Here is a 25894-nt window from a genome sequence, read left to right as displayed (position 1 = left end):
GCTTAGGCCACTATGCCACTGCAGTTCACAATGTTCTAGCAAGCCGTGAGAATACTTGATGGTAATAGCACATCGTTTTTTATAATTTTGTTAAGACCCCTAGAACTTGACATTGTGTGAAGTTGAGGCGATTATGAACGACAGACCAATTACAACTGTAACAAATTACCCTAATGATCTAGAATCAATGGTCTTGTCAGGAGCGTCATGGTTAAGACCAAGACCAATACCTATCAATAAACTCTGTCTGCTCAAAGGCGGGGGAGTGAAATACACACATACACACACACACACAGTGCTCCATCTTTGAATCATGTGTTCCTTCTTATTCGTGCATGTCGTACTCTTATATTCTTTGATGTCGTAGTCATACATTTTTGGGCGTCAAACTCTTTACATTTTTGGAAGTTGAACACCTGAACACTTCAACTCAGACTGAGATCTACGGACTCCTTTCCTATATGGGACCTTGTATATTTGTATATAGCTATGAACTGTAATAGTTATCTGGTATAGAATGATTTGGGTATTGGCTCTACGTTTGAATATTAAGTAAATGTTGTGCATTCAGTGCAGTTAACAATTAGGGGCCGGTATGTTAGAGCCGATTTGGACATATTTGTATATAAGACAGAACATACAGAGCTCCCATGTACGTTTGTGTAATAAATTAAATATGAATGTATATGATGAAATATTAGGTACCTTTATGATTTATATTTACCTGATTGAGATGTATTCATTTGTTGTTAGTGTAACTTTGTTTCTGGCCCCCCCTCTTGCCCATTCATTGTACTGTGGTAGGTGTGTTAGGATAAAGGCAGGAAGTTAAAATCAAATCAAAGCTAATTTGTGATGTGCGCCGAATACAACAGGTGTAGACCTTACAGTGAAATGCTTACTTACAGGCTCTAACCAATAGTGCAAAAAAGGTGTTAAGTGAACAATAGGTAAGTAAAGAAATAAAACAACAGTAAAAAGACAGGCTATATACAGTAGCGAGGCTATAAAAGTGGCGAGGCTATATACAGACACCGGTTAGTCAGGCTGATTGAGGTAGCATGTACATGTATATATGGTTAAAGTGACTATGCATATATGATGACCAGAGAGTAGCAGTAACGTAAAAGAGGGGTTGGCGGGACACAATGCAGATAGCCCGGTTAGCCAATGTGCGGGAGCACCGGTTGGTCAGCCCAATTGAGGTAGTATGTATATGAATTTATAGTTAAGTGACTTTGCATATATGATAAACAGAGAGTAGCAACAGCGTAAAAAGAGGGGTTGGAGGGGGCACACAATGCAAATAGTCCGGGGAGCCATTTGATGACCTGTTCAGGAGTCTTATGGCTTGGGGATAAAAACTGTTGAGAAGCCTTTTTGTCCTTGACTTAGACCGCTTGCCGTGCGGTAGTAGATAGAACAGTCTATGACTGGGGTGGCTGGGGTCTTTGACAATTTTTAGGGCCTTCCTCTGACACTGCCTGGTGTGGAGGTCCTGGAATGGTAGGCAGCTTAGCCCCACTGATGTACTGGGCCGTACGCACTACCTGTAGTAATGGCTCTGTAGTGCCTTGCAGTCAGAGGCCGAGCAATTGCGGTAACAGGCAGTGATGCAACCAGTCAGGATGCTCTCGATGTTGCAGCTGTAGAACCTTTTAAGGATCTCAGGACCCATGCCAAAACTTTTTAGTTTTCTGAGGGGGAATAGGCTTTGTCGTGCCCTCTTCACGACTGTCTTGGTGTGTTTGGACCATTCTAGTTTGTTGTTGATGTGGACACCGAGGAACTTGAAGCTCTCAACCTGCTCAACTACAGCCCCGTCAGTGAGAATGGGGGCGTTCTTTGTCCTCCTTTTCCTGTAGTCCACAATAATCTCCTTAGTCTTGGTTACGTTGAGGGATAGGTTGTTATTCCGGCACCACGCGGCCAGGTCGCTGACCTCCTCGTCTCGTTGTTGTTGGTGATCAGGCCTACTTTTGTGTCGTCTGCAAACTTAATGTTGGAGTTGTGCCTGGCCATGCATTCATGGGTGAACAGGGAGTACAGGAGGGGACTGAGAACGCACCCCTGTGGAGCTCCAGTGTTGAGGATCAGCGTGGCAGATGTGTTGCTACCTACCCTACCACCTGGGGGCGGCCCGTCAGGAAGTCCGCGATCCAGTTGCAGATGAAACTGTTTAGTCCCAGGATCCTTAGCTTAGTGATGAGCTTTGAGGGTACTATAGTGTTGAACACTGAGCTGTAGTCAATGAATAGCAATCTCACATAAGTGTTCCTTTTGTCCAGGTGGGAAAGGGCAGTGTGGAGTGCAATATAGATTGCATCATCTGTGGATCTGTTTGGGTGGTATGCAAATTGGGGTGGGTCTAGGGTTTCTGGGATAATGGTGTTGATGTGAGCCATTACCAGCATTTCAAAACACTTCATGGCTACGAACGTGAGTGCTACGAGTCTGTAGTCATTTAGGCAGGTTGCCTTTGTGTTATTGGGCACAGAGACTATGGTGGTCTGATTAAAACATGTTGGTATTACAGACTCAATCAGGGACATGTTGAAAATGTCAGTGAAGACACCTGCCAGTTGGTCATGCCCGGAGCACACGTCCTGATAATCTGTCTGGCCCTGCAGCCTTGTGTATGTTGACCTGTTTAAAGGTCTTACTCACGTCGGCTATTGAGAGGGGGATCACACAGTTGTCCGGAACAGCTGATGCTCTCATGCATGCCTCAGTGTTGCTTGCCTCAAAGTGAGCATAGTGATTTAGCTCATCTGGCATGCCCATGTCACTGGGCAGCTTGCGGCTGTGCTTCCCTTTGTCGTCTGTAATAGTTTGCAAGCCCTGCCACATAAGACGAGCGTCGGAGCCGGTGTAGTATGATTCAATCTTCGCCCTGTATTGACGCTTTGCCTGTTTGATGGTTTGTCGCAGGGCATAGCAGGAATTCTTGTAAGCTTCCGGGTTAGAGTCCCGCACGTTGAAAGCGGCAGCTCTACCCTTTAGCTCAGTGCGAATGTTGCTTGTAATCCATGGCTTCTGGTTGGAGTATGTACTTACAGTCACTGTGGGGTCCTCGATACACTTATTGATAAAGCCAGTGACTGATGTGGTGTACTCCTCAATGCCATCGGAAGAATCCCGGAACATGTTCCAGTCTGTGATAGCAAAACAGTCCTGTAGTTTCGCATCTGCTTCATCTGACCACTTTTTTATAGAGTCACTGGTGCTTCCTGCTTAAATGTTTGCTTGTAAGCAGGAATCAGGAGGATGGAGTTGTGGTCGGATTTACCAAATGGAGGGCGAGGGAGAGCTTTGTATGCGTCTCTGTGTGTTGAGTACAGGTGATCTAGAATTTTTTCCCTCTGGTTGCACATTTAACATGTTGATATAAATTTGGTTGAAATTATTTATATTTCCCAGTATTAACGTCTCCGCCTCTGGGTGAGTGGTTTCCTGTTTGCTTCTTTCCTTATACAGCTGATTGAGTGCGGTCTTAGTGCCAGCATCTGTCTGTGGTGTTAAATAAACAGCCACGAAAGGGCCATTGGGTGGGGGGAGGAGTCCTAGCTAGACGTGGGAGCGGTATAGTATTTTTGACCATACAGACAGGTCATATTATGTATTTTCTATGTCAAGTAATCTATGATTTAAGTTGATTGGAGAATCATTTTTTTGTTAGATATTAGAAGAATAAACCTTTTTGTTGCACCATATCCCTGAATCGCATTGAATGTTTTGGCCGTTTGGGAACCTTGAGTGTGGACTGTATGCGTACGAAACACTCCTGCTTCAGGATAGGGCAGTGACTATGGTAAAGAGGAAAGGAAGTCACTACAACTCCCTTTATGTTAACAAGGCCCTACTTCAGAAATGTTATCTAACTTTGCTGTTGAAGTATAGACACCTGAGTTGCCTAATCCATTCACAGGCTTTCAGGGCTTGGTCATGTTGCTCAAATAGGCCGCCTTGACCAACAATACTTTGGTGAAGAGTAGTGGAGTCTGCTGGGTTCGTCTCTGGGCCAGATCGTACTGTTAAGCGGAGCGACACAGGGGAACACAAGAGCAGACTCAGATGAGGAAACAGGGATGAATGAACCAAAATATTTATTGTTACACTGGGAGATATGGAGTGCATATCCGGAGAAGCTCGGATGAGTTGCAGAAAAACCAGATGTAGAGACGGAGGTTGGAGTTAGCTGAGTAGAACAGCTAAAATCCAGAGCAAGGAGTTGGGTGGTGAGATGTGGAAGAGGAGACAGGAGCCAGAGACAGAGCGGTAACTGCAATGCGAGGATAAACAGTGTCAGGCAGGGAAACAGGCACAGCAGAGTAACAGGATCTTGAATAATCATAAATGGCTAGAATCGTGAACTGACTGAGCAGAGATTACGATCTGGCAGAGGGGAAGTGGCAGGACTGAGTATTTGAAGAGATCTTGATTATGGAATGAGTTGCAGCTGGTAGGGATCTGCTCTGACTCCAGCACACCTGGCTCCAACCACAAAATCACACAGAGAGGGAGAGTGTACAGGGGGAGTAACTGCAGGTCAAGAAGACCCCGGATGAACACCGGAGGGTGTAGCAGGAGCAGATGTGACAGTAACTGAGCCAGGTTTGTAGGCATCATTGCTTGCAAATGTCTGCCCACAAATGTTCTATGGGATTGAGGTCAGGGCTTTGTGATGGCCACTCCAATACCTTGACAACTTTGGAAGTATGCTTGGGGTCATTGTCCATTTGGAAGACCCATTTGCGACCAAGCTTTATCTTCCAGACTGATGTCTTGAGAAGTTGCATCAATATATCCACATAATTTTCCTCCCTCATGATGCCATCTATTTTGTGAAGTGCACAAGTCCCATAACATGATGCTGCCACCCCGGTGCTTCACGGTTGGGATGGTGTTTCTCGGCTTGCAAACCTCCCCCTCTTTCCTCCAAACATAGCAATGGTCATTATGGCCAAACAGTTATATTTTTGTTTCATCAAACCAGAGGACATTGCTCCAAAAAGTACGATCTTTGTTCTCATGTGCAGTTGCAAACGGTAGTCTGGCCTTTTTATGGCGGTTTTGGAGCAGTGGCTTCTTCCTTGCTGAGTGGCCTTCCAGGTTATGTTGATATAGGACTCGTTTTACTGTGGATAGAGATACTTTTGTACCGGTTTCCTCCAGCATCTTCACAAGGTTCTTTGCTGTTGTTCTGGGATTGATTTGCACTTTTCGCACCAAAGTACGTTCATCTCTAGGACACAGAACGCGTCTCCTTCCTGAGCGGTATGATGGCTTGGTGGTCCAATGGTGTTTATACTTGCGTCCTACTGTTTGTACAGATGAACGTGGTACCTTCAGTCGTTTGGAAATTGCTCCCAAGGATGAACCAGACTTGTGGAGGTCTACCATTTTTTTCCTGAGGTCTTGGCTGATTTCTTTTGATTTTCCCAGGATGTCAAGCAGAGGCACTGAGTTTGAAGGTAGGCCTTGAAATACATCCACAGGTACACCTCCTATTGACTCAAATTATGTAAATTAGAAGCTTCTAAAGCCATTACAGCATTTTCTGGAATTTTCCAAGCTGTTTAAAGGCACAGTCAACTTACTGTATGTAAACTTCTGACCCACTGGAATTGTGATACAGTGAATTATAAGTGAAACAATCTGTCTGTAAACAATTTGTGTCTACACAAACTACTTGTGTCATGCACAAAGTAGATGTCCTAACCGACTTGCCAAAGCTATAGTTTGTTAACCAGAAATTTGTTAGACTGGTTGAAAAACAAGTTTTAATGACTCCAATGTAAGTGTATGTAAACTTCCGACACTGTATATACAGTACTTAGTCAATGTGCAGGGGCACTGGTTAGTCGAGGTAATTTAGGTAATATGTACATGTAGGTAGAGTTAAAGTGACTATGCATAGATTATAAACAGAGAGTTGCAGCAGTGGAAAAGAGGGGTCTGGATAGCCCTTTGATTAGCTGTTCAGGAGTCTTATGGATTGGGGGTGCGGGAGCAAAGAGAACAATTGACAATTTTTAGAGCCTTCCTCTGAAGCTTAGCCGCAGTGATGTACTGGGCCGTACGCACTACCCTCAGTAGTGCCTTGCGGTCAGAGGCCGAGTAGTTGCCATACCAGGCAGTGATGCAACCAGTCAGGATGCTCTCGATAGTGCAGCTGTGGAACCTTTTGAGGATCTGAGGACCCATTCCAAATCTTTTCAGTCTCCTGGGGGGGAATAGGCTTTGTCGTGCCCTCTTCACGACTGTCTTAGTGTGTTTGGACCATTCTTGCGTATGCCTATGTCTGGTGTGTATGTGTGAGTGTGTGTGTTTGGTACCTTTTCATAGCGTGTCTCCATACAGAGGAAGATGAAGTAGGCTGTAGCGCACGCCAGACATCCCTCCATGTAGGACTGGCCTCCGACCTTCTCTGCCTCCGCATAGTAGGTGTTCAATGTCTTTACTGTGTCCTCAAACAGAGACCGCTCGATCTACACACACACACATCCACGTAGGCGCACACACACACAGTTAGCAAATCAGCACTATTAGAGTGAATGCTCCATCTGTCAGAAGACAGCAACACAAACATACACACACATGCACGCACATACACACCCACGCCATATGTATACCAGCGTGAGGCTTTTATGTGACACTGTGTGAGCCATGATACACAAGCTGTTCTTCCACCACCTCAGGACACAAACACACACACACGCGCAAGCACACACAAACACACAAATACACACACCACCAGGCACATTCTGTTCTCCCAAAATACCCTTTATTCTATCGATTTAGAAATACATGCGTCACTTGTGGCATTCAAGGATGGACAAAAGAACCTTGAAAGGCTCCAATTCTAGGAATGTGAAAACAAAGTGAAGTGATATGTCTGTCTGTCTCCTTCGTGTACCTGCCTGTGTGAATGTGTGTGTGTGCTCACCCTGCTGCCCAGCTCGGAGGGGAACTTGATCTGGAATCGGCAGACGGTTCCTTCGCTGTAGTCTCTCTGGATGAACACCTTGGTGGCTAGAGACGGACTCTGCCTCAACTCCTGAAGGTTATGGAACTGTGGAGGAAGAGAGAGAGAGTAGTACAAGAGATATGGAAGAGGGGGGGTGTCAGAAAAAAAGTGGTGAGGAAGAGCGAGGAGGGAGATACAGAGAGAGGAGAGAAATAAAGACATGGGAGATACAGAGTGAGGGGAGAAAGAGAGAGATGGGAGAGACAGGAGGAAGGGAAGGAACAGAGATTGTCAAGGATCAAGGAGCCAAAAAACACTGACAAAAATTGAAATTGAGAAAATACTGCAATGTTAGATCGGTCTTATACTGCCCTTCAGACATTGAATGAAAATAGGTGGGTAAAATAATGTCTCTGAAGCACAAAGAACTGAAGCCAACCAGAAGAGTCAAGCATACTTACAGTATTGGAAGAAGGATTGGTATATCATATTTCTACGGCAGTTTCACTGAACTGTGTGGTATTTTATATTATAAACCGGGTAGTTTGGTTCCTGGATGCTGATTGGCTTATATAGCATGTCAGCCCTATGTATATCAGAAAATATACCACGGGGATGACACAGAAATGATTGTTTACTGTTCTATTTATGTACAGTTGAAGTCTATATACACCTTAGCCAAATACATTTAAATTCAGTTTTTCGCAATTCCTGACATTTAATCCTTGTAAAAATTCAGTTTTAGGTCAGTTAGGATCACCACCTCATTTTAAGAATGTGAAATGTCAGAATAATAGTAGAGAGAATGATTTATTTCAGCTTTTGTTTCTTTCATCACGTTCCCAGTGGGTGAGAAGTTTACATACACTCAATTAGTATTTGGTAGCATTTCCTTTAAATTGTTTAACTTGGGTCAAACGTTTCGAGTAGCCTTCCACAAGCTTCCCTAATAAGTTGGGTGGATTTTGGCCCATTCCTCCTGACAGAGCTGGTGTAACTGAGTCAGGTTTGTAAGGGCTCCTTGCTCGCACACACTCTTTCAGTTCTGTCCACACATTTTATATAGGGTTGAGGTCAGGGCTTTGTGATGGCCACTCCAATACCTTGACTTTGTTGTCCTTAAGCCATTTTTCCACAACTTTGGAAGTATGCTTGGGGTCATTGTCCATTTGGAAGACCCATTTGCGACCAAGCTTTAACTTCCTGACTGATATCTTGAGATGTTGCTTCACTACATCCACACCATTTTCCTGCCTCATGATGCCATCTATTTTGTGAAGTGCACAAGTCCCTCCTGCAGCAAAGCACCCCACAACATCGGTGTATGCTAGCTAAAACACTTATTAACAGCAAAAGCACATCCCAGAAAGCCCCTCAATCCCTAACAGGTACCATATACCCACACATTAATAAATTAGTGATGTACAGCAAACTTGTACACATTGTAAAATAGAAAACAGTATTCACAATGTGACCTACCCCTTGAATCACATTTTCAAACTGGGGAAACCTGACGTTCGCGATCTCCCCCTATTTGCAAGCGAGGCCAATCACAACACACCTTATTGTCATCAGAGTTGAACCAACCAATAAGAATGCTTGAACATTAAATACACCATTCTTTAGAGGCAAGTGGAAACATTTTTTAAAACATTTTATTTCACCTTTATTTAACCAGGTAGGCTAATTGAGAACAGGTTCTCATTTGCAACTCCGACCTGGCCAAGATAAAGCATAGCAATTCAAAACATACAACAACACAGAGTTACACATGGAATAAACAAAACATAGTCAATAATACAGTAGAACAAAAGAAAACAAAAAGTATTTTTACAGTGAGTGCAAATGAGGTAAGATAAGGGAGTTAAGGCAATAAATAGACCATTGTGGCGAAGTAACTATAATATAGCAATTAAACACTGGAATGGTAGATGTGCAGAAGATGAATGTGCAAGTAGAGATACTGGGGTGCAAAGGAGCAAGATAAATAAATAAATACTGTATGGGGATGAGGAAGGTAGATAGATGGGCTATGTACAGGTGCAGTGATCTGTGAGCTGCTCTGACAGCTGGTGCTTAAAGCTAGTGAGGGAGATATGAGTCTCCAGCTTCAGAGATTTTTGCAGTTTGTTCCAGTCATTGGCAGCAGAGAACTGGAAGGAAAGACGACCAAAGGAGGAATTGGCTTTGGGGGTGACCCATGAGATATACCTGCTGGAGCAGGTGCTACGAGTGGGTGCTGCTATGGTGACCAGTGAGATGAGATAAGGTGGGGCTGTACCTAGCAGAGACTTGTAGATTACCTGTAGCCAGTGGGTTTGGCGACGCGTATGAAGTGAGGGCCAACCAACGAGAGCGTACAGGTCGCAATGGTGGGTAGTGTATGGGGCTTTGGTGACAAATCGGATGGTACTGTGATAGACTTCTTCCAGTTTGTTGAGTAGAGTGTTGGAGGCAATTTTATGGATGACATCACCGAAGTCGAGGATCAGTAGGATGGTCAGTTTTACGAGGGTATGTTTGGCAGCATGAGTGAAGGATGCTTTGTTGCGATATAGGAAGCCAGTTCTAGATTTAATTTTGGATTGGAGATGCTTAATGTGAGTCTGGAAGGAGAGTTTACAGTCTAACCAGACACCTAGGTATTTGTAGTTGTCCACGTATTCCAAGTCAGAGCCGTCCAGAGTAGTGATGCTGGACAGGCGAGCAGGTGCTGGCAGTGATCGGTTGAATAGCATGCATTTAGTTTCCCCTGCGTTTAAGAGCAGTTGGAGGCCACGGAAGGAGAGTTGTATGGCATTGAAGCTCGTCTGGAGGTTAGTTAATTAACACAGTGTCCAAAGAGGGGCCAGAAGTATACAGAATGGTGTCGTCTGCGTAGAGGTGTACCAGAGAATCACCAGCAGCAAGAGCAACATCATTGATGTATACAGAGAAGAGAGTCGGTCCGAGGATTGAACTCTGTGGCATCCCCATAGAGACAGCCAGAGTTCCGGACAACAGGCCCTCCGAACATAACCAACCCTGTTACACAAGGATGAACCAAACTTGTGGACGTCTACAATTTATTTTCCTGAGGTCTTGGCTGATTTCTTTTGATTTTCCCATCATATCAAGCAAAGAGGCACTTAATTTGAAGGTAGGCCTTGAAATACATCCACAGGTACACCTCTAATTGACTCAAATGATGTCAATTAGCCTATCAGAAGCTTCTAAAGCCATTACATAATTTTCTGGAATTTTCCAAGCTGTTAACCTCTCTGGGATCTTTCAGATGCAAGCATCCCACCTTGCCAACAGCCAGTGAAAGTGCAGGGTGTCAAATTGAAAACAATTGAAATTAAAATTCCTCAACCATACAAGTATTTTACACCATTTTAAAGATACACTTCTCGTTAATCCAACCACAGTGTCTAATTTCAAAAGGCTTTTCGGCGAAAGCAGAACATATCATTATGTTAGGTCAGCAACTAGTCACAGAAAGCATTCAGACATTTTCCAACCAAAGAGAGGTGTCACAAAAAGAAGAAATATAGATCAAATTAATCACTAACCTTTGACGATCTTCATCAGATTACACTCCCAGGACTCCATGTTACACAATACATGTATGTTTTGTTCGATCAAGTTCATATTTATATCCAAAAACCTCAGTTTACATTGGCGCCATGTTCAGAAATGCCTCCAAAACATCCGGAGAAATTGCAGAGAGCCACATCAAATCAAATAAATACTCATCATAAACCTTGATGAAAGATACATGTTTTACATAGAATTAAAGATAAACGTGTTCTTAATGCAACACATGTGTCAGATTTCAATTTTTTGATGGCAAAAGCTCAATATTCAATAATCTGAGAACAAGTTCAGCCACAAAAGCGAGCCATACAGTTAACCGCCAAATTGTGGAGTCAACAAAAGTCATAAATAGCATTATAAATCTTCACTTACCTTTGCTGATTTTCGTCGGAATGCACTCCCACTTCCACAAGAAATGTTTGTTTTGTTCGATTACATCCATATTTATGTCCAAATACCTCCGTTTTGTTCGCACATTTAGTTCACTATTCCAAAGGCACAATGCACGAGCGCAAAATCAAGACGATAAGTCAAAAGAGTTCCATTACAGATTGTAGAAACATGTCAAACGATGTTTACAGTCAATCCTTAGGGTCTTGTTATGATAAATCTTCAATAATATTCCAACTGGACAATAGCGTATTTATTACAGAGGAAAAAGAAGGAATGGGCCCGCCTGCGTAACTGCGCAGTAAACAACTGATTGGCCTCAGCCTAGTCCACTTGTTGAAACAGCTCTTATTTGACACCCTTCCACAATAGAAGCCTCAAACAACTTTCTAAAGACATCTGCTGGAAGCCTTGGGAAGTGCAATCTGGCCCCATAGACACAGCATATTGGATAGGCAATCACTTAAATGAAACTACAAATCTCAGATTTCCCACTTCCTGGTTGGATTTGTCTCAGGTTTTACTCACAGACATCATTCAAACAGTTTTAGAAACTTCAGAGTGTTTTCTATCTAATATGACTAATGATATGCATATATTAGCATCTGGGACAGAGTAGCAGGCAGTTTACTCTGGGCACCTTATTCATCCAAGGTACTCAATACTGCCCCCCTGCCACCAAGAAGTTAAAAGGCACAGTCAACTTAGCGTATGTAAACTTCTGACTCACTGGAATTGTGATACAAGTGAAATAAGTGAAATAATCGGACTGTAAACAATTGTTGGAAAAATTACTTGTGTCATGCACAAAGTAGATGTCCTAACCGACTTGCCAAAACAATAGTTTATTAACAAGACATTTGTGGAGTGGATGAAAAACAAGTTTTAATGACTCCAACCTAAGTGTATGTAAACTACCAACTTCAACTATAGGTAACCAGTTTATAATAGCAATAAAGCACCTCAGGGTTTGTGGTACATGGCAATATACCACGGCTAAGGACTGTTTCTAGGCACTCTGCTTCGTGCCGTGCTTAAGAACAGCCCTTAGCCGTTGTATATTTAAGCAATAAGGCCAATATACCACGGCTATGGGCTGTTTTCCTGCACGACGCAATGCGGTGTGCTCGGATACAGCCCTTAGCCGTGGTATATTGGCCATACACCAAAAAGGTGTACACCCAAGGTGCCTTATTGCTATTATAAACTGGTTATCAACATAACTATAGCAGTGGTATACGGTCTGATATACCACAGCTGTCAGCCAATCAGCATTCAGGGATTGAACCACCCAGTTTAGCCAATATACCACACCAATATACCACACCCCCTCGGGCCTTATTGCATAAATAGACAAAGCAACTGGAAGTGAATGGCGTCAGCACACACATGCATGCACACACACACTCACACACACAATACTGCATTAATCTGTCAACAACAGTGCATGCTCATCTATCGCTGCCATTACATAAATTCTCAATCAACAGTACAATTATAGTAATAGACTAAATTAAGAGGAACCACTTCAGAACAGTGTGCCGAAGTCAACTATATTACACCAAAATATTCAATGGCTGTGCATCCCAAATAGCACCTAATTCTCTTTATAGGGCACTACTTTTGACCAGGTCCCATAGGGCTAGGGTCAAAATAGTGCTGTATATAGGAAATAGGGTGCCAATGGAGCGCAGTTATATACTTCAGGTTTGGAGAGGGTGAGTGAGCCAAAGTCAGCTTGTCCCATGAATATTACAGGATTATTACCCTCTCTGTGAGGAGAGGAGTCAGAGACAAGGGGTCCACAAAGTTTATATTCATAGAAGAACACAAGGACAGCAATCTAACATGAGTGTGTGTAATTTTTACCTAAATTCCAAAAGTGTTTCCTTGACACAAGTGTTGACGTTTAAATATTATATTTGACAAAGTATTACTGTGTGTTTTTTTTTGCCAAGGACTGATGATTATATTGATTCTTGCCAATATGTTGGGAGTTGCTAAGGCTAATGAATCTAACAACAATGATGTAGCATAAAAATACATGATCTTAGAATGAACATTTGAGCTTCTACATTCACTATCTGTTCTACACTCTGAGAAATAAGGATACGGTTAGGGTACCGTATTGTTCCCGGGGTTACAAAAACATCAAACTACACAAAATGTACCTTCAGAGGTACACATACAATCTCATGTGGTACTGTTTGATACCTTTTAGGGTACATGTGCAGATAATCTAGTATAATGGTAAAATTTCTTACCCAATATTCTGGGGCGGCAGGGTACCCTAGTGGTTAGTGCGTTGGACTGGTAACCAAAAGGTTGCAAGGTCAAATCCCCAAGCTGACAAGTTACAAATCTGTCGTTCTGCCTAACCCACTGTTCCTAGGCTGTCATTGAAAATAAGAATTTGTTCTTAACTGACTTGCCTAGTAAAAGGTACAATCATCACACACTCTCAAAAACCACATCCATCCTCATCATATTTCCCTGCATGCTCTATTGCAAGTAGATTTTTAGAATTGTTTGTTTCAATGCGTGTCTTTGCATGCATATTGATTGATTGATCTTATGCTACACAAAGATAAATAACATCCCCACTGGGCACAAACTGGTTGAATCAACGTTGTTTTGAAGGATTATGTCATCATGGTAACCAATTTTCAACAGACAAACCTTGTATAAAATACACTGAAATTGTACTTTGAAAGAACGTCAGATCTTACATTCACTGTTGATATCGAAGACATTCCAAAGGGTAAGTTTAACAGAACAAATGAAATATAACCATGCTTTACATGTCATATTTCATAAATTATACTATTTAGGCCTACACAGCATTTGCGATGTCATCAACAGCTATTGTTTCAATTCAACCCAGGGTTCAACTACAAATAGACAATACATATACAGTAGGCCCAGGGATTCAAGCTTTGGTTGATTTAAAATGTAATCTTCAAGTTAATGATTTATTCAGTTCACGTCTCCATCGCAACCAAAAATCTAAGTTAAATAATAGGACTAAATCAAATCAAACTTTAAAAGTGCATTTAAAGTTTGAATTGATTTGATTTAGCCCCATTCTTTAATTCTGATTTTTGACAAACAAAATTAGAAATTGTAGGATTTTTAATGAATTTATTTGCAAATTATGGTGGAAAATAAGTATTTGGTCAATAACAAAAGTTTATCTCAATACTTTGTTATATACCCTTTTATGGCAATGACAGAGGTCAAACATTTTCTGTAAGTCTTCACAAGGTTTTCACACACTGTTGCTGGTATTTTGGCCCATTCCTCCATGCAGATCTCCTCTAGAGCAGTGATGTTTTGGGGCTGTTGCTGGGCAACAGGACTTTCAACTCCCTCCAAAGATTTTCTATGGTGTTGAGATCTGGAGACTGGCTAGGCCACTCCGGGACCTTCAAATGCTTCTTACGAAGCCACTCCTTCGTTGCCCGGGCGGTGTGTTTGGGATCATTGTCATGCAGAAAGACCCAGCCACGTTTCATCTTCAATGCCCTTGCTGATGGAAGGAGGTTTTCACTCAAAATCTCACGATACATGGCCCCATTCATTCTTTCCTTTACACGGATCAGTCGTCCTGGTCCCTTTGCAGAAAAACAGCCCAAAAGCATGATGTTTCCACCCCCATGCTTCACAGTAGGTATGGTGTTCTTTGGATCTTTTTAAGTGGGAGAACTTGCACAATTGGTGGCTGACTAAATACTGTTTTGCCCCACTGTAAATGATTAACTTGAAGATTTGAAATCAACCAAAGCTTGAAACCCTAGGGCTATATATATTGTCTATTTTTAGTTGAACCCTGGGTTGAAACAATAGCTGTTGATGACATCACAAATGCTATATTTATAAACTGGATATTGAATTATGTTTGATTGTCAACGCATCCAAATATCAACATTTGAAGGACATAAGCAGATTTTTGTTTTAAGGCTATCCCAAACCTTAACCCTTACCTTAACCATTCGTAATGAATGCAGGCCCTTAAGATCTTAAAAACTGTTTTAGGCAAGGGGGCACTATTTTCACGTCCGGATGAAAAGTGTGCCCAAAGTAAACTGCCTGCTACTCAGGCCCAGAAGCCAGGATATGCATATTATTAGTTAGTAGATTTGGATAGAAAACACTCTAACGTTTCTACAACTGTTAGAATTATGTCTGTGAGTATAACAGAACTTATTTGGCAGACTAAACCCCAAGGACAAACCATCCAGGAAAATTATTTTTTTGAGGTCACTCTCTTTTCATTGAATTTTCTATGTGGATCTAGATTTCAAAGACACTTGCTTGCAGTTCATATCGCTTCCACAAGATATCAACAGTCTTTAGAAATTGGTTGATGTTTTTCCTTTGAGAAATGAAGGAGTAGGACAGTTCAGAATGAGTGTTGAGTCTCGTGTACTGTTGTGGTTGGGGCGCACGACCTGAAAGCTCGCTCAACTTTGTTTTCGTCCGGTATTGAACACAGTTTATTATTTCAGTTTAAAAATACCTAAAGTTGGATTTGGAAAGTTGTTTGAAATGTTTGGATCAAGTTTACAGGTACAGTGCCTTGCGAAAGTATTCGGCCCCCTTGAACTTTGCGACCTTTTGCCACATTTCAGGCTTCAAACATAAAGATACAAATGGGACACAATCATGAAGTGGAACGACATTTATTGGATATTTCAAACTTTTTTAACAAATCAAAAACTGAAAAATTGGGCGTGCAAAATTATTCAGCCCCTTTCAGTGCAGCAAACTCTCTCCAGAAGTTCAGTGAGGATCTCTGAATGATCCAATGTTGACCTAAATGACTAATGATAATAAATACAATCCACCTGTGTGTAATCAAGTCTCCATATAAATGCACCTGCACTGTGATAGTCTCAGAGGTCCGTTAAAAGCGCAGAGAGCATCATGAAGAACAAGGAACAAAACAGGCAGGTCCGAGATACTGTTGTGAAGAAGTTTAAAGCCGGATTTGGATACAAAAAGATTTCCCAAGCTTTAAACATCCCAAGGAGCACTGTGCAAGCGATAATATTGAAATGGAAGGAGTATCAGACCACTGCAAATCTACCAAGACCTGGCCGTCCCTCTAAACTTTCAGCTCATACAAGGAGAAGACTGATCAGAGATGCAGCCAAGAGGCCCATGATCACTCTGGATGAACTGCAGAGATCTACAGCTGAGGTGGGAGACTCTGTCTATAGGACAACAATCAGTCGTATATTGCACAAATTTTGCCTTTATGGAAGAGTGGCAAGAAGAAAGCCATTTCTTCAAAAAAGTGTAATTTAAAGTTTGCCACAAGCCACGTGGGAGACACACCAAACATGTGGAAGAAGGTGCTCTGGTCAGATGAAACCAAAATTGAACTTTTTGGCAACAATGCAAACCGTTATGTTTGGCGTAAAAGCAACACAGCTCATCACCCTGAACACACCATCCCCACTGTCAAACATGGTGGTGGCAGCATCATGGTTTGGGTCTGCTTTTCTTCAGCAGGGACAGGGAAGATGGTTAAAATTGATGGGAAGATGGATGGAGCCAAATACAGGACCATTCTGGAAGAAAACCTGATGGAGTCTGCAAAAGACCTGAGACTGGGACGGAGATTTGCCTTCCAACAAGACAATGATCCAAAACATAAAGCAAAATCTACAATGGAATGGTTCAAAAATAAACATATCCAGGTGTTAGAATGGCCAAGTCAAAGTCCAGACCTGAATCCAATCGAGAATCTGTGGAAAGAACTGAAAACTGCTGTTCACAAATGCTCTCCATCCAACCTCACTAAACTCGAGCTGTTTTGCAAGGAGGAATGGGAAAAAAGTTCAGTCTCTTGATGTGCAAAACTGATAGAGACATACCCCAAGCGAGTTACAGCTGTAACCGCAGCAAAAGGTGGCGCTACAAAGTATTAACTTAAGGGGGCTGAATCATTTTGCCAAATTTTTCAGTTTTTGATTTGTTAAAAAAGTTTAAAATATCCAATAAATGTCGTTCCACTTAATGATTGTGTCCCATTTGTTGTTGATTCTTCACAAAAAAATACATTTTATATCTTTATGTTTGAAGCCTGAAATGTGGCAAAAGGTCGCAAAGTTCAAGGTGGCCGAATACTTTCGCAAGGCACTGTAACTAACTATATTAGATACTTTGTAGTCATGTAGCGCAAGTTGAAATCTGTGTTTTTCTGGATCAAACGCTCCAAATAAATTGACATTTTGGAGATATAACGACAGAATTTATCGAACAAAAGGACCATTTGTGATATTTAATGGACATATTGGAGTGCCAACAGAAGAAGATCTTCGAAGGTAAGGCATGAATTATATCATTATTTCTGACTTTTGTGTCGCACCTGGCGGGTTGAAATGTGATTTTCATGTGTTTGTTTGATCGGGTGTTGTCCTCAGATAATAGCATGGTTTGCTTTGGCCGTAAAGCCTTTTTGAAATCTGACACTATGGCTGGATTAACAAGAAGTTCATCTTTAAACCGATCTATAACACTTGTATGATTCATGAATTATTATTATGAGTATTTCTGTTTTTGAATATGGCGCGCTGCTATTCCACTGTGTATTGTCAAATCAAACCCGTTAACGGGATTGGCACTCGAAGGGATCACAAAGTAGTTAACGCCTAAACCTAACCCTAAACACTTCGAAATTTGATGTCTGAAACAACTTCGAAATTTGACGTTTGAGGTTTGAGAAACATGGATGAACGTCTAATTCTGACGTGTGACTGTGAGAGCTACAGTAGTTGGTCTTCTTACTGGAACCTCCCATTTCACCACCTTCATCTAAAACAGGCAGGTGAAAGTATCCAAACACAATACAGTACAGTCCCCTTATTGTCTTGATCTCTCAGACGCTAGGGGTAATATCCCCCGTCTGTCTGTCTGTCTGCCTGCCTGCCTGCCTGCCTGCCTGCCTGTCTGTCTGTCTGTCTGTCTGTCTGTCTGTCTGTCTGTCTGTCTGTCTGTCTGTCTGTCTGTCTGTCTGTCTGTCTGTCTGTCTGTCTGTCTGTCTGTCTGCCTGCCTGTCTGTGTGTGAGTGTGTGTGTGTGTGTGTGTGTGTGTGTGTGTGTGTGTGTGTGTGTGTGTGTGTGTGTGTGTGTGTGTGTGTTTTGGTACCACAGAGTGTTTCAAAACAGAGAGCAAACATATCGGTATGTTCCAATCACAGTTACACAGTTATATCACACACACACCCGTCCATTAAAACACACACCTTCACAAATCTTGTTGACAATGACATAACATTATTGTGCTACAATCATTGCAACAGATCAAACTCAGTGATCAAGACATCAAGATATCATTAAGACCTTATTAATAGTGATGTAATTACCATGGTAATTACTTCGTCCTACACTGTTGCTAGGGGAAGCATGAAATAATATGTCCTAACAGCAACGGAAACAGGCCTAAATACAGAGATAGAGATGGAGAGATAAAAATAGAGAGAGCAGGGGGAAGATAAATAATTAAGATACGGAGCAGAGGGAGAGGGAGAGAGAGAGAGAGAGGAAGAGAGACAGGGATGACGATGGGCTTGCAGGCATACAGATATCAGTACCTTCTATTTTCCTAGAAACACAAAGCTCTGTACAGTCATATCAATATCGACCGATAGAACTGAACTGCAGACAGCCTGCTAACAAACATTCTCCTCATTGGCATAGGTTTACAAAGAGTAACTTTACATGCTGTTACAACACAAGACATTACAAACAGTCATTGCAGAATGTGTAAGTGATCTCTCTGTGAATTATACCAATGACCTTCGCACTCTGCTCCTACCAACTGAGCTAAACAAGAACCTCTAATGTAGCAGAGGTGGTTTGGTGAACTACGCTCGCATGACTAACATTGCCTTAGGTCTGAGGAATCATGTTAGCTCACAAAACGTTGTTAGGTGACTGGGGCTCAAAACCATGTTCGTCATATTCATTGGAAACCATGTAATCTTAACAGTAGGCTAAGTAGGTTTGGCCTACTTTTGAACTGACAACAGAAGCATACACACACACACACTTTCTGTGCTCAGCTAACCGCCCAGGAGGAAAGCTGCATTTGTGCATCCGTAAGCATGCCACTAATCATGAACACACACACACACATACAGTAGATGCCTCCAAGGCCACTACTCATGAATTTATAATCTCTGCATTATTTCTCATGAAATTCCAGAGGGGAAAGGGGGAGAGAGAAAAAGGGAGCCAGGCTCCGGCAGTCTTCAATTAGTCCCCTGAGATTAGTGTTTTTTCTCTACCTCAGGTTATTCCTCCTTCCTTCTTTTTTTCTCTCCATCCTTCTGTTGCTTGTTTACCACAACAAGCGTTCTTCTTCCCTCGATGTTGCCTTTTTGAGTGATGATGTAGCTACAGGAATTTGAATAGCATGAAATACAAAGATGTTATGAAGCTTGAAATTGAAACAATAAATGGTATTGTCAAGCTGCATATTATAGATATATTTCATGTACTTGATCAGGGGTCTGGTTAACGCAGAATTCTGCGTTTTTCCACGCAGAAAAAAATGCATAAGAAATATCTTGCTACATTTTGTAACTGCAGATCTAAAATCTGTCTAATCGTAATTTCTGCTTGGCATCAGACAAATTTTGTGCTTCAATTGCACTTCTCCACTCCCATGTGAATTCACGAACATCTGAATCATACGTAGCTTCATTTCTATGGTGCTCTTCTCGGCGGAGCCTACTTTTCTTTGGTAAAATACAAGATTAACTTCAAGCAAAACATGAGGAAATGTACACTCCATGACCAAAAGCATGTGGACACATGCTCATCAAACATCTCATTCCAAAATCATGGGCATTAATATAGAGTTGGTCCCCCCTTTGCTACTATAACAGGGCTCCCGAGTGGCACAGCGGTCTAAGACACTGCATCTCAGTACTAGAGGAGTCACTCCAGACCCTGTTTCGATCCCGGGCTGTATCACAACCGGCCGTGACCGGAGTCCCATAGGGCGGCACACAATTGGCCAAGCGTCGTCCGATTTAGGAGAGAGTTTGGCTGGGGTAGGCCGTCATTGTAAAATAACTGACTTGCATGTCAAATAAAGGTTAGATAAAAATAATCAGCCTTCACTCTTCTGGGAAGGCTTTCCACTAGATTGTGAAATATTGCTGTGGTCACTTCATTCCATTCAGCCACAAGAGCATTAGTGAGGTCGGGCACTGATGTTGAGCGAATAGGCTTGGCTCGCAGTCGACGTTCTAATTCATCTCAAAGGTGTTCGATGGGGTTGATGTCAGGACTCTGTGCAGGCCAGTCAAGTTCTTCCACACCAATCTCGACAAACTATTTCTGTAGGGACCTCGCTTTGTGCACGTGGGCAATGTCATGCAGAAACAGGAAAGGGTCTTCCTCAAATTGTTGCCACAAAGTTGGAAGGACAAAATCGTCTAGAATGACATTGTATGCTGTAGCGTTAAGATTTCCCTTCACTGGAACAAAGGGGCCTAGCCCGAACAAAGAAAAACAGCCCCAGAACATTATTCCTCCTCCACCAAATGTTTTAGTTGGCACTATGTGTTTGGGCAGGTAGCGTTCTCCTGGCATCTGACGAACTCAGATTCATCCGTTGGACTGCCATATGACTCCAGGGAACACGTTTCCACTGCTAGTGTCCAATGGTGGCGAGCTTTACACCACTCTAGCCGACGCTTGGCATTACGCATGGTGTTCTTAGGAGTGTGTGCGGCTGCTCGGCCAGGACCATTTCATTAAAATCCCGACTAAAAGTTATTGTGGTGACGCTGCTACGAGAGTCAGTTTGGAACTCGGTAGTGAGTGTTGCAACCGAGGACAGGCGATTGTTACGCGTAATGTGCTTGTTGGAAAGGTGGCATCCTATGACAGTGACAAGTCACTGAGCGCTTCAGTCAGGCCATTCTACTGCCAATGTTTGTCTATGGAGATTTCATGGCTGTGCGCTCGAGTTTATACACCCGTCATCAATGGTTGTGGCTGAAATAGCCGAATCCACTAATTTAAAGGCGTGCCCACATTCTTTTGTGTATAGAGTGTAGCTGGCTACATTCTTTCTATGATAAACGTTCTAAATATGATGGCAATACTTTTTCTTTGTAAGCTTGTGTGGCTGCCAGCCTAATAGTGTTGCACTTATGTTGTCATCTGATGAAAATGAAGCTATTTTCTGCCAAATGTGTTGCACGAATGTATTATTATTTTGTGAAGGAAAACTATAGTTGCATACCCCTGATCACTCTATTGAATAAAAAAAATAAAAAACACTTGACTTTCCCCCCCCAAAAAATGCAGGTGAAACAGTTTAAAAGGCGTGTTTCTAAATTCTAGTGTGACCCCTGTTGGTAATAGGAATCCATGTACTGTTCCAATTGTTTTACTTCAAAGTATAAAGACATGCGTTCGCTCATAATGAACACAGAATAAGGTTCTGATCTTCTCATTGGCTGAGATTCTTCCTTAGCCAATTTCTAATAGAAGTTACAACACATACTGTATGCACAACACTTGTCTTAAAAACCTCTGAGCGGTTCTGGACTGACATTCTGGTGTACAAAGCGCTCTGTGAACGTTGTAGGATCCCGTCCCTTATAGTGCCAGAAAGACCCATCTTTCTGCTCTCCGCTCCCACTCTCTCAGCGGAGTTGACTTGAAGTGTCATGTTTCAGACCCCACATTTGCATAGGGAATGAAGTGTCAAATGTTCTGACCTATCCAGACAAATAATCAATTTGCTCTTCCTCTGAGCGACTGAGCCAAGCCTGTGTGATGGCATATAAACAGTGACAGTCCAGCCTGTGATATTCTCAGCCGGATCCAGAGCTCTCAACATGCAAACATACTAAATCATTTAATAGAATTTAAACAAGACCATTTTCTCTTGGTCACAGACATACAAAATCACCTTGTGCTTAAAGCTGAAGTTGTAACGAGTCTGCACACATTGAATGGTGTCTCTGCGCCGCTCAGTGGATGCTTAGGAGAAAATTCTCTGTTGTAAGTTATATGAAATGGTGCCAATATTGTACTGTCCCTTTGTATAATCATATTTATTTTAGTTATAAAAAATGTAAAATCTTATAGCAAGTCGTTTATAATTTTATAGTTACTATATTTAGAAAGCATAATTTGTCACGCCCTGATCTGTTTCACCTGTCTTGGTGATTGTTTGTACCCACCTCCAGGTGACTCCTGTTTTCCACATTAGTCCCCAGTGTATTTATCCCTGTGTTTCCTGTCTCTCTGTGCCAGTTCGTCTTGTTTTGTCAAGTCAACCAGTGTTTCTCCTAGCTCCTATTTTTCCCAGTCTCTGTTTTTTTCCTAGCCCTCCTGGTTTTGACCCTTGCCTGTCCTGACGCCGATTCCGCCTGCCTGACCACTCTGCCTGTTCTGACCTCGAGCCTGCCTATTCCCTTGTACTGTTTTGACTCTGACCTGTTCACTGAACCCTTGCCCGTCCTGACCTCGAGCCTGCCTATCCCCTGGTACTGTTTGGACTCTGACCTGTTCACTGAACCCTTGCCGGTCCTGGCCTCGAACCTGCCTATCCCTGGGTACTGTTTGGACTCTGTCCTGGTTTATTAACTCTTGCCTGTCCCCAACCTGCCTTTTGCCTACCCCTTTTGGTGTAATAAATATCGGAGCGTAACCATCTGCCTCCTGTGTCTGCATTTGGGTCTCGCCTTGTGCCCTTATATAATTATGTTTGGGTATGTCTATTTAGGCAGAAATAAACATTTTGCCTTACTGTGTCATTCAAGAGAAACAGGCTGCTTGGAAACAACAAAAACACAAACTATTTACAGAAGAAACCAAATGTGCAATACTTTTCTTTTCTTGTTAAAATGTTACAAATGGAAAAAAACACACGCACGGTCATACACACACACAAACACAAATTACATTATTCCTTAGAGGGGACTGATTGGAGAGAACAATTACTAGATCATTACACATCGCTTCTGTTTTCTGTCTCACTGTATGGCTCGCTCTCTCCCTCCCTCGCTCTCTCTCTCCCTCGCTCTCCCTCTCCCTCACTCTCTCCCTCCCTCGCTCTCTCCCTCCATGCCTCTCTTCTTTCATCCCTTTTCATTGGCCTCACCTCCATCTCTCCTCTTTCTTCCTCTGTAAGCAGATCTCTCTATCTACTTCAGTCTATGTCTGTCTGTCTGGATCTCTCTTCCTCTCACTCGGTCTGTCTGTCTCTCAATCTCTCGCCTGTGTAGTACTGTGATCCTCTCTTCAGTTCATCAGTGTGACAGTGTGCCTCAGTGTTGTCTCAGACATGGTGTGGCCCCTGTCAGCAGGGTATACAAGCCCCCCCACATACACTGTGTGTGAAATATTCCCTGAGAGTCAGCATACAAGGAACTTGTACAGAAGGCACCCTTTCCTTCTCAACAACCAGCTTGGCATGACTGTTTTCCTCTGGATGTACTACCCTGCAATTCTTGTCAAATTGCAAGATATAACAAACAATATATTATTATTATGACCACAGAACAGCCATTGTCATTTTATATCAGAGTTATATTTAATCAAACTAGTCTCCAGTTGTGGTCTAATAGGAAACAACTCAGCATTTATTATTGACTCAACATTTAGAAAAGATTGTTCTAGGCCACTGACTCAGGCCTATATGAGACTGTGTGTGTGTGTGTGTGTGTGTGTGTGTGTGTGTGTGTGTGTGTGTGTGTGTGTGTGTGTGTGTGTGTGTGTGTGTGTGTGTGTGTGTGTGTGTGTGTGTGTGTGTGTGTGTGTGTGTGTGTGTGTGTGTGTGTGTGTGTGTGTGTGTAAAATGTGCTGTTCATTTGAGACTCCAGTGGCTGATGGTAACAAACTGCAGCAGCCTGTTCACATTAAATATGTCATGGATAATTGATGGGCTTGGACATGATATGTGTCGCCAGTGTGTGTGTGTGTGTGTGCGTGTGTGTGTTTGCGTGTGTGCTTGTGTGTGTGCTTGCGTGTGTGTGTGCTTGTGTGTATGCATGCACATGATTGATGGAACTTGGACAAGACTGCTGGCAGACCACCAGAGAAAATCAGCACAGCTCTGCCATCGACTCCAAGGCCTGGAAACACAAAAGATCAATCTGACAGCTCAGCACTTAGCTCCACTGCCTTACTTACAGCTACACATGTTCAGACACACATGCACCCGCTCTCACACACAGACTACACAAACTGTGCTCCTCTAACCAGTGGGTCTGAGAGAACACACACACACACTCACAGTCTGACAAGGGCAACAATTGCGCTCATTAAAGACAGCAAAGATCTTAACACATCATGCCTCATACGCACGCACACACACACACACACACACACACACACACACACACACACACACACACACACACACACACACACACACACACACACACACACACACACACACACACACACACACACACACACACACACACACACACACACACACACACAGTGGGTCAGGTCAGACAGTGAGAGTCCCTGAGGCGAAACACTGAGTCACTGGCCTAAGCTGAGGCCTCACAGACATACAGTACAGTAGACTGTGACAGCTCTGAGCCCCACCCATCTATAGAGGATAGAGGAGTCAGAACAACACCCAAGGACACTAAGTCTGTGTCCAAAATGGCAACCTATTCCTTAGTGCCTGCGTTGCAGTAAAAACAATCATGTTGGTGTGAGTTTATCCACGCACTTCTATGTGCATGTGGATTTGTTGGTTAGAGCATGGCGGTAGGAACTTAAAAATTAAGGGTTCAATTCCTGCAAGAATTACACTAAAAATGCATACACTTACTGTATTGTTTGGACAAAAGTGTTTACAAAGTGGCATGTTATTGCTTTAATACATTTTCTAAACAATGATTTGTCTAACAGGGTAATATAATAATAAAATATGCCACTCAGCTAACCCACTTACCAGCAACAAGCTGCACATTGAGTGGATAGATTTTTACAGTACAGTACCAAGTACAGTACCAGTCAAAAGTTTGGACACCTACTCATTCAAGGGTTTTTCTTTATTTTTACTATCTTCTACATTGTAGAATAATATTGAAGACATCAAAACTATGAAATAACACAAATGGAGTCATGAAGTAACTAAAAAGGTGTTTAACAAATCAAAATATATTTTACATTAGAGATTCTTCAAAGTAGCCACCCTTTGCCTTGATGACAGCTTTGCACACTCTTGGCATTCTCTCAACCAGCTTCATGAGGTAGTCACCTGGAATGCATTTCAATTAACAGGTGTGACTTGTTAAAAGTTAATTTGTTGAATTTATTTCCTTCTTAATGCGTTCGAGCCAATCAGTTGTGTTGTGACAAGGTAGGGGTGGTTTACAGAAGATAGCCCTATTTGGTAAAATAACAAGTCCATATTACAGCAAGAACAGCTCAAATAAGCAAAGAGAAATGACAGTCCCTCATGACTTTAAGACATGAAGGCCAGTCAATACAGAAAATGTCAAGAACTTTGAAAGTTCCTTCAAGTGCAGTCGCAAAAACCATTAAGCGCTATGATGAAACTGGCTCTCATGAGGACCGCCACAGGACAGGAAGACCCAGAGTTAACTCTGCTGCAGTGGATAAGTTACCAGCCTCAGAAATTGCAGCCCAAGTAAATGCTCCACAGAGTTCAAGAAACAGACACATCTCAACATCAACTGTTCAGAGGAGACTGTGAATCAGGCCTTCATGATCAAATTGCTGCAAAGAAACCACTACTAAAGGACACCAATAATAAGAAGAGACTTGCTTGGGCCAAGAAACACAAGAACTAGACATTAGACCGGTGGAAATCTGTTATTGGGTCTGATGAGTCATAATTTGAGATTTTTGGTTACAACTGCTGTGTAGTTGTGAGACGCAGAGTAAGTGAACGGATGATTTCCGCATGTGTGGTTTCCACCATGAAAAA

General features: G+C 42.4%; 1 protein-coding gene across 1 annotated transcript in view; it reads right to left on the bottom strand.

The window, feature by feature from the left end:
- LOC135512174 (golgin subfamily A member 7B-like) overlaps positions 1-25894 on the bottom strand; it is a 50213-nt gene that overhangs the window by 20328 nt on the left and 3991 nt on the right. The window contains exons 2-3 of the mRNA XM_064933898.1: positions 6950-7075; positions 6339-6491 (exon numbers count right to left, since the gene is read on the bottom strand). Of these exons, the coding sequence (XP_064789970.1) occupies positions 6339-6491; positions 6950-7075 (279 nt within the window). The remainder of the gene's footprint in view (positions 1-6338; positions 6492-6949; positions 7076-25894) is intronic.

Source organism: Oncorhynchus masou, chromosome 24 (assembly GCF_036934945.1).
Source record: "Oncorhynchus masou masou isolate Uvic2021 chromosome 24, UVic_Omas_1.1, whole genome shotgun sequence".
In the NCBI taxonomy this organism is placed as follows: domain Eukaryota; kingdom Metazoa; phylum Chordata; class Actinopteri; order Salmoniformes; family Salmonidae; genus Oncorhynchus; species Oncorhynchus masou.
This window is presented reverse-complemented; position numbering and strand designations above follow the sequence as displayed.